Raw genomic sequence first — 18,084 nt, forward strand, 5'->3', positions numbered from 1 at the left:
ATTGCATAGATATAGTTACTTCAGAGAACTTGAATAGGTATGGCATACATACTGATGCCCATTTCAAAGCAACTTTTAAACTTTGGATTTGAAGTGCAATACATCTCATGTTCATTTTCTCATATATAGATATACAGACACACACACAAGGTATATATGAATATATCCTAAGCAAAGAGGTTCCTCCCAATCTCCAAGTGAGTTGGTCTCTAGCTTATTGCAATAGAAAATCAGAAGTTTGCAGCTAGAATGGCTGGGAAAGGAATAGTTCACCATTTCATCCAGATATCTTCATCCTCCTAATAAAGCAATAGCTCAGAGAGCTCTACCTGCCCCCGCCGGCTCTATCTCCATTTCCACATGGAAATGGAGTTTTTTCGAGCCGCCTTTCAGTTATAAAGGCGGCTCTTTACAGGCAATGGGACTGGCGGTCCCGAGGGATCGTCTGGCGGCGGCGAGAAGCAAACCAGAAGTTGTTTTTTTACTTTTGGGGACGAAGCAGACGAAGCTCCCTATTTCCCTCGCCGCCGCTCCGGGCTTTGGGAGACCTCTGCTTATGCAGAGCTAGGCGACAAGAACAAGCCTACAAATTTAACAGATTAATTAAAAAGGATGTGAGCTGGACCTGTGACCCTGAATCGCAAGTATCTCATTTATTTTATAACAGTTACTGAAGAAGGAAAAGGAAAAGGAAAAAAGAATTTTTAAAAATGGCGACTGCCGAGGCTTGAGAAGGGGCTGAAAGGGAGAGTCCTTCCGCTTTCTATTAAGATACAAAGTAGCGGAATAAATACCTCTGGCTACAATTGAAGATAAAGCTCTACTTTTGTGTTCTCTTTTTCCTGGAGATCTGATAGTGATCTTGGTTGGAAAGAAGTTTTTTTTTTCTTCTTTGCCTTTCTTTTCTTTTCTAAAAAAGTTTGTCTGTGTGGAAACATGGCATTAAAACTTACAAAGCCGGACAAACAAGCAGTGGGGGGGGATTCCCCCATTAATAAATTACGTGAACAAGTCCTAAATCTCCAGTCTCAGAAAACTGATTTTAACATAATTGAATTTCTTTTGGAGGAGATTGTAAGAAGGGATGAGATTGTGAATCAGAACTTTGAAAAATTTAAGCAGGAAATTAAAGAATTAGTGCAATTAAAGTTTGATACTTTGGATCGAAAGATTATAAAAATGGCTAATGGTTTTACAGAATTTATGATCAAGTTGGATGCAAATACTAATTTATTAGTCTAAAATGGAAGAAATTGAGGACAATTTGGACAATAGAATACAAAAAATTGAAAATGATTTGACAAATACTCAAGACAATAGCTCAGAAGAAAAACCTAAAATGGAGGCTGATCAAAAGACTTGTAATGCAGAAAACATACAACAACGGATTGAAAGAGAAGTTTTAATGATGCAATATAACTTTACTGAATATGCGATTAGACTGAGAGGATTGCAGGAAAATAACAGAGATGATTTAAGGAAAATATCTTCTGAAATTTTGGCTGGGATTTTAAAGGTTCAACCTGAGGAAGTATTTTGTAGGATCGATAGAGTTTATAGAATAAATTCCTGGACTGCAAAGCAAAGGCAATTGCCTAGAGATGTGGTGATTTATTTTACAGATAAAGAAATAAGAAATAATATTGTGCAAAATTCCTTCAACTCTACTTTGCAATTGTTTGGAAGAAAGATTTGGATTTACAAAGAGCTCCCGCCCAAGATGTTATCGGAAAGAAAGAAATTTGGTTTTCTAGTGACTGAGCATAAAAAAAAGAAATATTCTATTCAGGTGGGATGCTCCAGTTGGCATAATATTGAGATATCAAGGAGAAAGATACCAACTAAATACTGTTGAAAAAGCGGAAGAATTTTATCAAAAAATTTTGAAAATGAACTTAACATCTTTATGCACAATACAGGATAAGCAGAAGGAGTTGGAAATAAAGGGAAAACATCGAATTATAGAGGCTGCTGTGGACAAATTGCCTTTGGATTCTTTAGACACCTCAGCTGGATTATCTACAAATATGAGAGAAGTGGCATCGGACTCTAATGTGATGATTCATCAAGTCACAGACAAGCATGGAAACCAATTAGCTGATACACAATTGATAAAAAAGAAATATGAGATACAAAAGCAAAACCAACAAGATCAAGTCATAAAGCAGAATGAAAACCGATCAGTTGATATACAACTTGTAGAAAGGAAACTAGGATGGAGATCAAACCCACAAAAAGAAAAGAAAAAAAGAAATAGGTCTCACAAAAATAAAAATTTCTAAATTAAGCAACAGTGAAGCCAGTTATTTTTAAAAAATGAATGAATATATGAAAAGATAGTTGAGGCGAAGTATTGGTTAACATTATCCTGAGGAGAGTGACAGACCTCTGCAATGCCGTAACTTTGGGATGTGAAAAGAGCCTTAAATTGTTGGATTGGAATTATCTATTTCGGATTTCTTTTTTTTATTGATAAATGTATTATATTTATCTTGAGCTATAAGGCAAGAGAGCTATGCTGGGGCACGCAGAAGATCTGGTTGTTACCCATTATGAGGATGGGAATTAATAATCCTGATGAAAGCCACAATTACAGATACTATATGGAATATAATTATAATGTCACTCGGGTGGTTGTTTTCCTTTTTTATATATATATGAGGATATTCATTACTGATGGGGGCAGATGATGACTGAGGATTTTGAACAAACTGTTGCAACCAGGATGCTATGTTACCCTAATATGGATGATGGACTTAACAATCCAGTGGAAAGACATCAAAGAAGATATTATATGGATTATAAATTTAAAGTCATTGATTTTTTTTATATAACGGAATATATTTTTTTAGCAGGGCGGGCAGTAGATTAAAGATATTAAGAATTGTTGTGCATGGCAATTTTTTAGGAAAGTGGGTGGAAATAGGTTAGTTTACTGATTGTTTAGTTTAAGAAAAGGGATGTTTAAGTGATATATTTAGGGGAGTGGACGAAATGGATAGAGTTGAATAAATGTTAAATTAAGATTTATGGGGAAGGCTGCTTTGAAATATTATATATATAAGTATGGGGGAGGAGAAAAAAAGGCAGATTGTTGCTAGATTGGGAGTTATAATAATATTATTATGCTAAATTAGAAGTTATTATATAATGTTATGTTGAAATGTATGGTAAAAGGGGGAAGTAATAATATTAATAATATTATTAGCATGTAAGGGTCAGTATTTAGAGGAGGGAGTAAGGGGATTGTTGTGAAGAAGTCACAGGGGGGGATGGGTGGTGAGGGAGGGTCAGGGGGGGGAGAAAAATGGGGGAAAAAATTGTATTTGAAAACTTTTTCAATAATAATAAAAAAAAAAAAGCAATAGCAATAGGATTTAGACTTATATACCACTTCACAGCCCTAAGCGGTTTAGAGTCAGCATATTGCCCCCAACAATCTGGGTCCTCACTTTACCGACCTTGGAAGGATGGAAGGCTGAGTCAACCTTGAACGTAGTGTTTCAAACTGCCAAATTGTAGGCAGCTGGCTGCCAGCAGAAGTAGCCTGCAGTACTGCATTCTAACCATTGCAGCACCGCAGCTCTTAATAATCATAAATTTGCAAAAGTTTTTTTTTTTTTTGTCAGTCCACCAAAAAAAAAAAAAGAGTAGCAGCAGCAGACAGAGACAGACATTTCCTCCTGTGTAGAAAGAAGAATATTGCCTCTTTGATACTGTCTGGCTGGAAAAAGTGACAAAAATGTTTAAGTGGCTGATCTGATAGAGAACCAAAATAGAAGTGAGAAGGGTAATAGGATTTCTGCAACAATTTTAAGCATATAGCAATTAAAGGGGGAACAGGATATGATTATTGGAGAAGGGGAGAAAAATTAACAGAATGTTAATTTATTGGAAATATATGACAAAGTACGATTATCCTAGACCTATTAGCTATAAAGACAGGTCTTCTTACATAATCCATCCTAAGACAAGAGGTAGATAAGGAAGATTATAAAAAATAGACCTGTTTGGCTTTGATAAAACACTCTGGATTGACCTCAGAAGCAAAACTAAGTAGAAAAAGGAGATATGTTCAAAAGAAAAGAACACAAAGAGACTGCATTGGACTTGAATATGACAAGGATAAATCTTGCAAGGAAAATAGGAGCAGGTCTATAGAGGAGTCTAAGGATCAAATCAAGGCCTTTTGACAACTATATTTACTATAGGTTACATAGGTTATGTGAGTTGTGTACACATATTTCAGGCTAAGAGCCATTTCTAGCTTCTGAGAGATTTACTAAGAGCTATTTTGTTTTTTCTCCTTCAACAATTTTTTTTCTCTGAAAAATTCACAGTAACTATGTAGCATGTCAAATGGAGCTTCCCTTCACATAGGTAAGACCAATCTTTAAAACACACTGCATATATAAAACTAATTAGTTAAGAAATTAATTGTGCATGCCAATCAAACTGCCACATATCTTATATATTACATGTAAAAATTTGTCAATTAAATAGAAACATGAGTCTGAAAGTACCAATTGTAAATAAAACTGATCAGAATGACTGGGAAATCTGGTTAGGTAGGAGTTATTCACTCATAGTGGCTACTATTATAAAACAAAGTATATTAAGAGATGTCTGAACCTTCAAGGGTCTCTTTCTCTGCATGGGCATATTCTAGTTTCAAATGGAGTGCCCTCTAAAACTGCTGCTATAAGTGTACTGATATGTGTCAAGATTAGATCTCTCCAAGTTTGGGAACAGTAATTTAAGTACCTGGCAGGTGTGGAAAAGGTGCAAGACCTACTTAAAATACATCTTTAAGAAGAGACATCAGATCTGACTGAATATCCATGACTTTAAGGTGTTGCTTGATTGCTTTTACTTCAGGATCATGTCATAGCAAATGTATCTGAATGAAAGAAAAACCTAAAACTTTGGTTTCTTATGCATCACCTTGGCCCACAATGATCAAAGTTATCAGAAAGAACCTGGTTAGATCTACTGAGAAGAAAAATAGTTTACTATGTAAAGAATTTATCTAGGCATTGGATTTGATTTTATTGATGCCATCCTCATAACATAGGACTGCATTTGAAATCCAACAAGGATTCAAATATTTTTTTACATCCTGTTTTAGATTATTGGAGCTGTAATACGTAAAGTGCTATATTGAGAAATACTAATATGGTTTAATTGATTCTATCTGCTCCTGGATTATCTATGTCACTAGCATGTAATAAAGTTACACAGAAAAAGACATCCATAAACCTTCCAGGACTAATGTTTGTTTAAAACAAAAAGCAAAATAAGAGGGAACTTCACCTGCATGTGTCTTGTTCACTTTCTCTGCACTGACTTTGTTTCCTTTGCCTTTCGATAAGCTGTATTCAACCATGTCTCCAAGTTCCAAGCTATCGATATCACCACAGAATTCACTGAAAACAATCACACAAAAATCTTGAATATGCATAAATATGATCTAAAATGTTACCTCCAGCAAAACAACTGAATATATAAAGCATAATGTGGAAATCAACCACATAAATTTTGGTTATAGAGTGGTGTTCCCTCAGAAAGCATCAATTTAATTTAATTTAATTTAATTTAATTTCGAATTTATATACCGCCCTTCTCCCTGAGGACTCAGGGCGGTGTACAGCCAAGATAAAAAAACATAGAATACAAATATTAAAACATTTAAAAATATATATAAAATTTGGCCCAAAAAATTAAGAATCGCAGACTAATTAAAAGAATTTAAAAATTTTAAAAATTTCTTCTTAAGCCAACCCGGCTTGATGAAAAAGATAGGTTTTCAGGGAACGACGGAAGGCATTGAGGTCCTGGATTCTTCTTATCTCCGGGGGCAACTGATTCCAGAGGGTGGGAGCCCCCACAGAGAAAGCCCTCCCCCTGGGGGCCACCAGCCTACATTGTTTGGCTGATGGCACCCTGAGGAGGCCCTCTCTGTGGGAGCGCACGGGTCGATGGGAGGTCATCGGTAGCAGCAGGCGGTCTCGGAGATAGCTAGGCCCTATGCCATGGAGCGCTTTAAAGGTGATAACCAACACCTTGAAGCGCACCCGGAAGACCACCGGGAGCCAGTGCAGCTCGCGCAGGAGCGGTGTTACATGGGAGCAATGTTTAACTGCTACATAAATTTACATTTTAGAGAAATAGGATTTAGAGACGAGTACCTTAAAAAAGTTCTTCTTTGAAGATTTCCAGTATCTTATTCAAAAATATTAACATGTACCATATACAATCATGTGAAAAAGTAATTATACCCCATATAATTTTTTTCTTTTTTTAACCTATAATGGACATATCAGTATTTTATCTTCATTGAAAACAGTATATCAAAATAAAGATGCCATAAACACAAAAATGAAAACATGTTGTTGAATAAATAATGGCAAACTCAATTTAGCAGAGATGCTGCTTCTTTTTATGAAAAAAGTTAAGTACACCCTTGACAGCAATATTTGGTATTTGCCCCCTCAAGGCAGTTTATCTTATAAATGTTTGTCAGTTTCTCACATCAACGGGAAGGAATTTTTTCCCATTGCTTCAAGCAGAATTTTTCAGCTTGAAAAATGTTCTTGCATGCACGGGCCATTTCAAGTCACCCCAAGCATCTTGGTGGAATTTAGATCCTCTTTTGTCTTTTTTTTTCCCAGTCATTCCTTAGTGGATTTACTGGAATGTTCAGGGTCACTATCATTTTACAAGATCTCACATTATCCTCAAGTACCGTCTGGGTACAATGAAGAATTCATAGTGAATTCTGTGATGGTGAGCTGCTTGGATACTAATGCAGCTAAGTAACCATAAACCGTAACATTTCCACCACCATGCTTTACATTTTGTATCAGGTTCTGGTGAAGTGCTGTTTTTAACAAAAGTGGCCAAATAACTCTGCCTCATCAGTCCAGAAGCACATTATTCCAGGTCTTTGCCTAGGACCAGGTTTTCATAGCAATTTTTACTCTTGCCATGATGTTCTTTCTGGGCAGCAAAGGTTTCCTCCTGACTCACCACCCATGCAATCTGATTTGTGCAGCTACTTTCTAATGGTAGACTCATGCACTTAGATAGCAATAATGGCTATTGGTCATGTGATAAAAGGGACTCCTTTCAGCATTTTGCATTTTGCTCTTGGGTTGAATTTTCTGGGATGTCCTGGCCAAGTTAACAATTGTTTGAAATCTTTTCCACTTATAAATGATCTTCCAGACAACGGAATGATTAGTGTTCAACTTTCTTTAAATCCCTTCCCAGACTTGTAGGTATCTATAACCTTATTTCTGAAGGCTTCAGAGAGTTCTTTCAATCTAGCATGGTTATATCACACATTTCAATAATAAAGAACAAATCAACTGAATATCTGAGGTTTTAAGTTACATTGTCCCTCCCAAATCCCCTAACACTGATCTAATCATCTGCACTTGGTCTAATCATCTCCACAGAATTTGGTGTACCTGATTCTTATTTTAAGTATTTGAGGTAGTGATAAATTTAGGGTGTACTTACTTTTCCCACATGTGAAATTTGCATTTATGTTTATTTAAATTACACAATGGACCACAAAATGTAAATAGTGCATTTATTTATTGGCCACTCATTTTACCTCAGGGTAACTGAATTCAAGAAATTAGTTATATTATATCCTCTTTGTTAATATTGTTCAAATGAAGATCAAGTATTTGTATGTTGAAATAAGATGAAAAAGTCACAAATGTCAATGGGCTGTGCTTTTTTTTATGATTATACATGTTAAATTCAACATGAAAGCAATTTTTGTATTATTTTCTCTTGCTACAATGTTTTCATTAATCAATTCAGCTTTTTACAGAACTAAGCTAATACATCAAATACTAGGGCATTACAAAGCTTCAGATTTGAAGGGGAAACAATTCCTAAAAGTATAAAAGGCTCATATAGCAACTAACAGCAACTCCATAATGCTGTATGTTTTTCAAAGATTATTCAGCTGCCCTCCACAAGGCAGAGCGATCCTGTGAAAATAGGTGCTTGGTTCAAAGAGTTGCCAGGTGCTACATGAGCACACTCCAAAATATATCTATCCCTTCAAATCTAAAGGTACGTACAGTCACACCACATAATACTCTATATTCACTATACTAATGGGAATTTTATTAAATAAAATACTGGTACTTTGGTTTTTTTTATTGCTTCAGAAGAAAAAAACAAATTCTTTGTTAATGCCACTGAGTAGTTTGTTAAGGGTGGAGGCGGCAAAAACAAATTCCAAGTTTTTATTCTGACTTCCACACAATGTGTTAGTATTAAGCTTCTATCAGAATAATACAATATACAACATACTTTCCCTTAAGCTCTCAGAGAAAGACATATGGATAGAAAAATACAGGGTACGGGGTACATATCTAATGAGATATAGGGTTATATCTCATTAGATATGGCAGAAAAAGCATGCTGTGGGTACCATCAGCTAGGAACCTGTATTTGGTCAATCCTGAGATGTGCTTTCTGTGCCATGGCACCTGCATTATGGAATACTGTTTCCCCAGAAATTAGATTAACTCCATCCCTTTTGACATTCTGGAAGATCCAATATCTGGTGATGTTATCAGGCCTGAGGATTCCAGGGAATTAAGAGACTGACTCCGTTGTTGAGTTCTTTACTATTATCCCCTCCTCACTTAGGGTTTGTATATTTTTACAATATTTATTTTTAAAGTGTTTTATATCTTTTATATTGTTGTTTTTATACAGGATTTATCCGGTTATTGTTTGCTACCCAGAGCCACCCTTTGGTGAGATTGGTGGATATATAAATGATAAATAAATAAGTAAATAAACAAATATGTCTCCATGTATGAGGCTTTACATGACATCCATCATATTTCTATATATTACATGTTATATATAACCTGTGTGATTTTTTAAATTTACAGACTACCAGGAAAGAGTATCTAACCAATTTTTGTCTATATTAGGACTCAGTCGCATCAATGTTAAACTGTTACACACACTTGAAAAATCCTAATATGGGATGAAATGAGACACACATATTACCTCCTGGTTTTAAGCTTCTTTTTCACAGAAGAATGCACATATGCAGTTATTTAAATCAATATTCCAATCCAATATTAGCATTAGGAAAAACAAAATAGAGGGTTTGTTTTTTTATTTTTTTTTATTTTAATTTAATTTAGGAAATTTATATTGCTGCCTATTCGCACATGACAACTCAAAGAGGCTTAAAAACCTCATATAAAAAACAATAAAACTAATAAAAGAGAGAATATAATAAATTAATAAAATAATATAATAAAATAACCCGCAACCCTCTGCCCCGGTGATAAACACATGAGCCATTTAATGGGCTCCATCCCGTTCTGCGTTCCCTAGGCCTGCTGGCAGAACCAGGTCCTAAGCGCCTTCAAAGAGTGTTAGAGTGAGGGCCATTCTAATCTCTGAGGGAATGATGTTGCAGAGATAGGGAGCCACCATGGAGAAGGCCCTCTCTAGGGCAGGGGTTCCCAACTGGGGGTGCGAGGCAATATTCCAAGGGGTGCGAAAACTTGGGTTTATAAGTTTCAAAATTATAGTGTATATGCATAATTCGAACCAGGTATTTACAATAATACATCAGAAACGTTCTAGGGGTGCAGGGTATAGAAAAGGTTGGGAACTCCTGCCCTAGGGGATGGGACCCGCAACATTCCTTGCCTCCCTGCTCTGGTGGGTCGGCTAGATGTGACCAGCAGGAGTCGGTCCCTCAGATAACCTGGTCCCAAGCCATGAAGGGCTTTAAGGGTGGCAACCAGCACCTTGAATTTTAACTAAAAAAGGAACAGACAAACCACTGCATAAAGCAGCAACAATTTTGGATACATCATCTGTGGCTAAATTTGTGGATAATCCAATGAGTATAAATCAACGAGCATTACAGTCAGGTCCAGAAATATTGGGACATCAACACAATTCTAACATCTTTGGCTCTATACACCACCACAATGGAGTTGGAATGAAACAAACACAATGTGCGTTAACTGCAAATTGTCAGCTTTAATTTGAGGGTATGTACATCCAACTCAGGTGAACGGTGTAGGACTTACAGCAGTTTGTATATGTGCCTCCCACTTGTTAAGGGACCAAAAGTAATGGGACAATTGGCTTCTCAGCTGTTCCATGGCCAGGTGTGTGATATTCCCTCATTACCCCAATTACAATGTGCAGATAAAAGGCCCAGAGTTTATTTCAAGTGTGCTATTTGCATTTGGAATCTGTTGCTGTCAACTCTCAAGATGAGATCCAAAGAGCTGTCACTATCAGTGAAGCAAGCCATCATTAGGCTGAAGAAACAAAACAAACCCATCAGAGAGATAGCAAGAACATTAGGCGTGGCCAAAACAACTGTTTGAAACATTCTCAAAAAGAAGGAATGCACCGGTGAGCTCAGCAACACCAAAAGACCTGGGAGACCACGGAAAACAAGTGTGGTGGATGACCGAAGAATTCTTTCCCTGGTGAAGAAAACACCCTTCACAACAGTTGGCCAGATCAAGAACACTCTCCAGGAGGTAGGTGTATGTGTGTCAAAGTCAACAATCAAGAGAAGACTTCACCAGAGTGAATACAGAGGGTTCACCACAAGATGTAAACCATTGGTGAGCCTCAAAAACAGGAAGGCCAGATTAGAGTTTGCCAAACAACATCTAACAAAGCCTTCACAGTTCTGGAACAAGATCCTATGGACAGATGAGACCAAGATCAACTTGTACCAGAGTGATGGGAAGAGAAGAGTATGGAGAAGGAAAGGAACTGCTCATGATCCTAAGCATACCACCTCATCAGTGAAGCATGGTGGTGGTAGTGTCATGGCGTGGGCATGTATGGCTGCCAGTGGAACTGGTTCTCTTGTATTTATTGATGATGTGACTGCTGACAAAAGCAGCAGGATGAATTCTGAAGTGTTTCGGGCAATATTATCTGCTCACATTCAGCCAAATGCTGCAGAACTCATTGGACGGCGCTTCACAGTGCAGATGGACAATGACCCAAAGCATACTGCAAAAGCAACCAAAGAGTTTTTGAAGGGACAGAAATGGAATGTTATGCAATGGCCAAGTCAATCACCTGACCTGAATCCCATTGAGCATGCATTTCACTTGCTGAAGACAAAACTGAAGGGAAAATGCCCCAAGAACAAGCAGGAACTGAAGACAGTTGCAATAGAGGCCTGGCAGAGCATCACCAGGGATGAAACCCAGCGTCTGGTGATGTCTATGGCTGTGATTGACTGCAAAGGATTTGCAACCATGTATTAAGAAGGGAGAGTTTGATTTATGATGATTATTCTGTCCCATTACTTTTGGTCCCTTAACAAGTGGGAGGCACATATGCAAACTGCTGTAAGTCCTACACCGTTCACCTAAGTTGGATGTACATACCTTCAAATTAAAGCTGACAGTCTGCAGTTAACACACATTGTGTTTGTTTCATTCCAACTCCATTGTGGTGGGGTATAGAGCCAAAGATGTTAGAATTGTGTCGATGTCCCAATATTTCTGGACCTGACTGTATGTTAGTGAATATTCACCCTATATATAACTGGTAAAAGTTTTGTCATCAAATCGTACTGCATTATTTTCCTAACATGTGCATTTTCCTTTCAAGTGTTATATATTTTTCAAAAGAAATATTGTAGTTTTTTTAAAAAAACAATAGTCTTATAAAGAGATTCTTTGTGATTATGTAAGAGATGCCACATTTTCACATAATGTAATCAGTCTTTACTAGTATCACTTGCCTGTAATGGAAGAAGATCTCCTTATCGTGATTGGCTGTTTCAATAAATCCAAAATTATCCTTGAGAGTTGCAACATATCCCAAAAGTCTTTTTGAACTATAGTTTCTACCAAGCAGTCGAACAGAAGTAGCTGTTTGCAACCCAGTTCTTTTTACTTCACAGACTGTAAATTCAACCTGTACAAAAAAATTTATCTATTAACAATAATAATGCTTTCTGGAAGGGTTAGACAGACTACATGTACTTTAGGGGTAACTTATCTCTATATATTTCCTGCCTTCTGAAATAAGATGGCATATGATCCTATTAGATCTTTCCTGACTATTCCCACACTTAAGGTTTCTTTTTATTTTATCATTAAAGTATCAACAAGGAAAAGGAGGCTACTGTCTTACTTTAATGCTATCAAAACAAGTGTTTTTATACTGATCAACTTTTACAATTTAATTTTTCATTAAAGAATCTCATATAATTTGAAGATATTACTAAAATCTAATTTTTATCTACACTTAATATACACATATATATGGGCCTCTGTCTTATAATTTCAACTATTACGTGAAAATCGTAAGAAACATAGCATTGCCAATATTTTAAATATATACAACTAAAATAGCCTTGATTAGTCATTAGCAATAGTTGTAAAGAACAAATTACAAGAAAATATTCCAATAATTACTTATTAATATATTACCTTATCTCCTATCTGAGGAGTAGTAGATCCTTCCACATCTTTAGCCTGATAGGGAATAGTTAGCTTTTCACCACAATCATCATAAGCAATTATTCCCTCTTCAGGTTCCTAAAAGGAGAAGCAAGAATGTCAGAAATATTGTTCTTCAATTCATCCACTTGGCCAGAGTGGTTTAATGGCGTAACTATTCAGTGCCAAGACAAAAAATGCAATTCAGGATTTTTATATGATCTTCGTTTTTTAACAAGTACAGTATCTTTACTGCTAACAAGAATACACTAACATTGAAAATGTATTGTAGATTTAGCTTAATCATCCAGGTCATTAAAAAAGTCTGCTTCTGAAAATACTAGTTTTCTTTGATAAATAGAACCTTACTAAACTAAAACAAAAGCATTACATAAACAATTGCAATGAAAACAAAATCTTATTCTAAATGATGAACTGAAACATTTTTATGTACAGAATTCTAAACGAGTCAGTTTATCTTTAAAAATTTCCAACATAGGAACATCCCTAAAATCAGCATAACAATTCAATATATTATATTGGATGAAAAAAATTAGTCCTACAGTACCCGATACAAATTAAAAGCATGGAAATAATTTGTATTACTTAGTTTTGTGCATTCATTAATTGTTAGAAGAGCTTCAATTCTTGGATAAGGAATAATTTGCCATTAAATCTTTTTTACCTTGCCCTAAATGGAATTAACTACCGGTACTAAAAGCTTTCTCAAAGAGCTTCACCATGTTTTTGATCTTGCGCTGTAATATTGGCAACTGGTATAAGGCGTATCTACCAAGTAACTAACCATGAAGCATCCACTTAGAAAAGGAAAATTATCAAATGAAAAATGGGTTTATTTATTTAAATTAAAAATATCATTATGGCAGAGGTAAAATTATCCTGAAATTCTGAGGCTGAAATTAAGAATTCTGTTCCACTTTGCTCGTCTCAATTCTCTGTGGCAACAAAATGTTTAAACAAATATTTATGACACATTAATTATGATAAAAGTCTGTAGAGATTCTCAGTCATCCAGGTCATGCTTGCCCCAAAGGTACTCCCCCCCCCCCCCACTATCTTTAGGAGGCAACTGGACTTTGCTTTTTTTTTTGAAGACGTTTCACTTCTCATCCAAGAAGTCTCTTCAGCTCTGACCAGATAGTGGGGAATGGAAAGATTTATATTCCTTGCAGACAGCTGGACATTTTCATCCTTTTAGAGGGTCCTTGAAGCAGGTTTATCTGTGTCCTCAGGGTCACCAGAGTAGGAACCAGGAGCACTCAGGTGACCCAGAGGACACATATAAACCTCCAAGTGCTTCAAGGACCCTCTAAAAGGATGCAAATGTCCAGCTGTCTGCAAGGAATATAAATCCTTCCATTCCCCACTATCTGGTCAGAGCTGAAGAAGCTTCTTGGATGAGAAGTGAAACGTCTTCAAAAGAAAAAACAAGAAAATCCAGTTGCCTCCTTTAAAAAAAAAATATTTGGGATATTATTTATGACACTGCAGAATAATTTATAGTACAACACAAGCTATGCACTTAAACTTATTTTATTTGGTTTATTAATTTGGAAGGAGGGAAGAATTCTGATCTGATTTGAAGCATCAACCACCACCAATCAAGCCATTCACTAGATGTAATATGCATTTATGACGAGCATAATTTCTATGTCTATATACCAGAAAGCTACAATGAACAAGAATGGCATCGGACCGGGGTATCTACGAGACCGCCTTCTGCTACCAATAACTTCTCACCGACCAGTACGCTCCCATAGAGAGGGGCTCCTCAGGGTGCCGTCGGCCAAACAGTGTCGACTGGCGGCCCCCAGGGGGAGAGCCTTCTCTGTGGGGGCACCTACCATCTGGAATGAGCTCCCCCCAGAGATACGGAAGATCCCGGACCTGCGCACGTTTCGCTGTGCTCTCAAAACTTTTCTATTTCAGCAAGCTGGCCTGGCCTAATTCCCCTCTTTTAAATTTTTTAAATTGTTTAATTCGTGATTTTATAAATTGGGTGTTTTAATCTGTGTTTCGGCCAAAATATTTAATAATTTTAAGGGATTTTTAATATTTGTATTATCTGTATTTTATCTTGGCTGTTCACCACCCTGAGTCCTTCGGGAGTAGGGCGGTATAGAAATTTGATTAAAAAAAAAAAAAAAGAAGCATTAGACTACCTGGATTTGTGGTAATAGTGGGGACAATATCATCAAATATTCATAATTCTATGCATAAAGGATAAAATGCAATTAAATCTTTTCTGAAAGGCAATTATACAGATTTGAAAAAGGAATAAAACAGAGCTACCTTTTCTTTGCCTTTATTTGGACTAGTGGATTTGACAGAAGTGGCTTCTTTTTCTATAGTGCCAATAAAACGATGATCTGATTGGGTGTGGAATGAAACTGTGCCCTTCGGTAGTTTTTTAATCCTTATAGCATGATTTCTTTGAGCAGACAGCATATCCTGAATGGAAGAAGCAAGTTATTACCCCAAAGAAGCAAAGCTTCCTAAAGCTTCCTAAATTTAATGTCCCAAATTCTACATAATTATGATTCTACTTACAGGAACAACAGTAAATTCCACTTCATCTGAAATGTGGAGCTGGTTACCATCTAAAATTTCACTGAAGTGAAAGAACATGCGGGCATCTCTATCAACACATTTAATGAAACCAAAGCCATCCCTCATTGCAGCAATTACACCCTATAAAAGCAAGAGATATTGGTTATCACTAGAATGAAGAATTCTTAGAGGATATCTATCCAATAGAGTAGTAATAAAGGTGTTTGGCAAAATATCAATTCATTCTGAAAGTGAAGCAAAAAGACGATTTAGTTAAACAGCTAGGATAAAAACTGTGACATAAACAAGCCTGTACTTTTAGTTGTGCAAGCTTAGGCTTAGGCCTATGAACACTATTATGTCCCTAAATCCTGAAAAGAAAAAAAAAGAAAAAAAGGGGGGGGGAAGCACCTTTAGGGCATTAATTATGATACTGCAGAGTATCTTTTGTATCCTTATTTAGCTCCTAATTTAAGCATTTTTAAAAAATATTCTTATCGTCAATAGACTAACAGCCTATAGCAATAGCAATAGCAATAGCACTTAGACTTATATACCGCTTCTTAGTGCTTTTACAGCCCTCTTTAAGCAGTTTACAGAGTGAGCATATTGCCCCTAACAATCTGGGTCCTCATTTTATCCACCTCGGAAGGATGGAAGGCTGAGTCAACCTTAAACTGGTGAGATTTGAACTGCCGAACTGCAGCTAGCAGTCAGCTGAAGTATCCTGCAGTACTGCACTCTAACCACTGTACCACCTTGGCTAACACTGTATTTATTTCTAAGAATGTCTCTGGAGACTAGAGGCATTCTTAGGAAATAAAAATGATTGGTGACTGAACCCTAGCTTTTTGTTATGAAGCATACACAGCTAACTAGAAAGAAGGAAAATGAACAAATTAGGATGATCATGTCCTAGGACAGGGGTGGACAATTAATTTTCCCAAGGGAACACATGAGAACCTGGGACAGTTATGGAGGGCTGCCACCGCCCTCCCATCCCCATCCCCATCCCCATCCCCAACCACCACAGACCAGACAGTGACAGCAAAAAAGGACCAGATATGGCTCATGGACCATAAAATGCCCAGGTCTGTGCATTTGAAGATTTTTACCAATAATTTCAAAAATCCTGCAAAGAAAGCCAGTTTTATTACCCCAACAATAGATCTAAGCTGAGGCTAGAAGGACTTTGCTTAATAACACTTAGTCAGAATGTGGTAGAGAAAAGTGTCAAAGCAGACTTCTGAATTTGAATCTAATCTCCTAACCTGTGCACTATATCAACTCTCCAGTAGCCACACATTTATACTATGTTCAATTCAACCCTAACTATATAGGGTCAGCTATTTCAAATTACACTGCTTTTCCTATAGAACCCAGTTAAGACTAGTGAACTAAATTCAGGAATACACCCATGCAAATAAGAAAGGAAAAATACACATCCATCTCACATACAGAAAACCATTATGGATGGAGGAAAAGCCATTAAAAAGGACAAAGACATGTAATGGAATGCTTATTATTCTAAATGGATGCAAAGTAAAACACAAATTTTACAGCAAGGCTTTAATTTACAGTTTAGACACTTATAAACTCCTTGGTACTCTCTGAGCTTGGTTGTTGTCTTGCAGATGTTTCATTACCCAAATTAGGTAACATCATCAGTACTACTGATCAGCTACTGATGATGTTACCTAGTTTGTATAATGAAATGCCGCAAGAAAACAAGCAAGCTCAGAGAGCAACATGGACCCCTCATTTCAACCCTGAGCTACTCTCCTTTATTGGTACTTATAAACTCCATGCTTCAATTTACTATAACTTCTGCTTAAGTGCACAGCATTGCCTCCTAAGATACTTTCCTAAGAATAAAAGCACCCTGAACTGATAAGGTGCTGACCCCATCACTACACTGATCACTATAAGAAATTTGGCACCATGATACAATCCTAGTAATACAAACCCACATAACTAAAAGGTATTATGCATTACAATTCCAGCTTCATTCTGCCATATTTCTTATTAGGTGCTTACCATTTCTCTAGCCTCATTAGTGACTTGAAAAGTATTGGGAAGAACTTCAATATTAGTGGCTCGTTCCAATTTGTCACGCCGATCTGTTGAAATGTTGAATTTAACGTGGTCACCTTCCAAAAGTGTCACTTTTGATTTTGTATCTTTGTCTCCAAATGGAAGTTCTTTAGGAATCACAAAATCAACTTTTATGCGTCCAGGTAATGGGTCATTCTAATTATAACACATAAGAAATTTAGATAATCCTGATTGTACTCAACCTACATTTTCAATTATTCCGTTTTCCCAAATGGCAAGCATAATTCACTAAGTCACTATTACCACGTTTATCAGTCCCTTATGACACACATTTAGAGCTACAGCATTCTGAATAAAAGTGGGAAAATTTAAAAAGCGTTTGTTACCTGATTTTTGTTGGGTACTTTTGGAATTACTTTCGTTACAGTTCCCTCAAAGTGTTCAATGCTAATATCTTCAAAAATAACAGTTCCTTGAGGCAAAAGCCTTACATCAGTTGCAACTTCTTTACCCTATTAAAAGAACATTATTTATTTATTTTTATTATTTCCTGCCTTTCTTGTTTTTATAAATAATTCAAAGTGGTGAACATACCTAACACTCTTTCCCCCTAATTTCCCTACTAAAACAACCCTGTGAAGTGGGTTGGGCTGAGAGTGATTAGGTGATTCAGAGGTACAGTCAGCTTTCATGCCTAAGGCAGTACTAAAACTCAAAGCCTCTGTTCAGCCTCCTGGTTTCTAGCCTGGTGGCTTAACCATTACATTTAACTGGCTCTCACTGAGATCATTCGAAAAAAATGATCAACCTCATGCAAAGCATAAAAAGTCTAGCAATAAGTCACGTGTGTGTGTGTGTGTGTGTGTGTGTGTGTGTGTAAATAAATAAAACCAATTAATTGTATTAAGTTTAATCTTTAATTGTATTACGTTTAATGTAATTTAAATGTATGAAATTTACTCTT

General features: G+C 36.5%; 1 protein-coding gene across 5 annotated transcripts in view; it reads right to left on the reverse strand.

Annotated features, from left to right (window-relative positions):
- CSDE1 (cold shock domain containing E1) overlaps positions 1 to 18,084 on the reverse strand; it is a 45,265-nt gene that overhangs the window by 10,535 nt on the left and 16,646 nt on the right. For all 5 annotated transcript variants that reach the window (XM_070941585.1, XM_070941584.1, XM_070941583.1 and 2 more), the window contains 7 exons: positions 17,507 to 17,632; positions 17,103 to 17,315; positions 15,066 to 15,206; positions 14,808 to 14,966; positions 12,486 to 12,593; positions 11,792 to 11,967; positions 5,314 to 5,426 (listed from right to left, as the gene is read on the reverse strand). In XM_070941585.1, the coding sequence (XP_070797686.1) occupies positions 5,314 to 5,426; positions 11,792 to 11,967; positions 12,486 to 12,593; positions 14,808 to 14,966; positions 15,066 to 15,206; positions 17,103 to 17,315; positions 17,507 to 17,632 (1,036 nt within the window). The remainder of the gene's footprint in view (positions 1 to 5,313; positions 5,427 to 11,791; positions 11,968 to 12,485; positions 12,594 to 14,807; positions 14,967 to 15,065; positions 15,207 to 17,102; positions 17,316 to 17,506; positions 17,633 to 18,084) is intronic.

Source organism: Pituophis catenifer, unplaced genomic scaffold (genome assembly GCF_029215685.1).
Source record: "Pituophis catenifer annectens isolate HBS135680 unplaced genomic scaffold, rPitCat1.0.hap2 SCAF_3, whole genome shotgun sequence".
NCBI lineage: Eukaryota > Metazoa > Chordata > Lepidosauria > Squamata > Colubridae > Pituophis > Pituophis catenifer.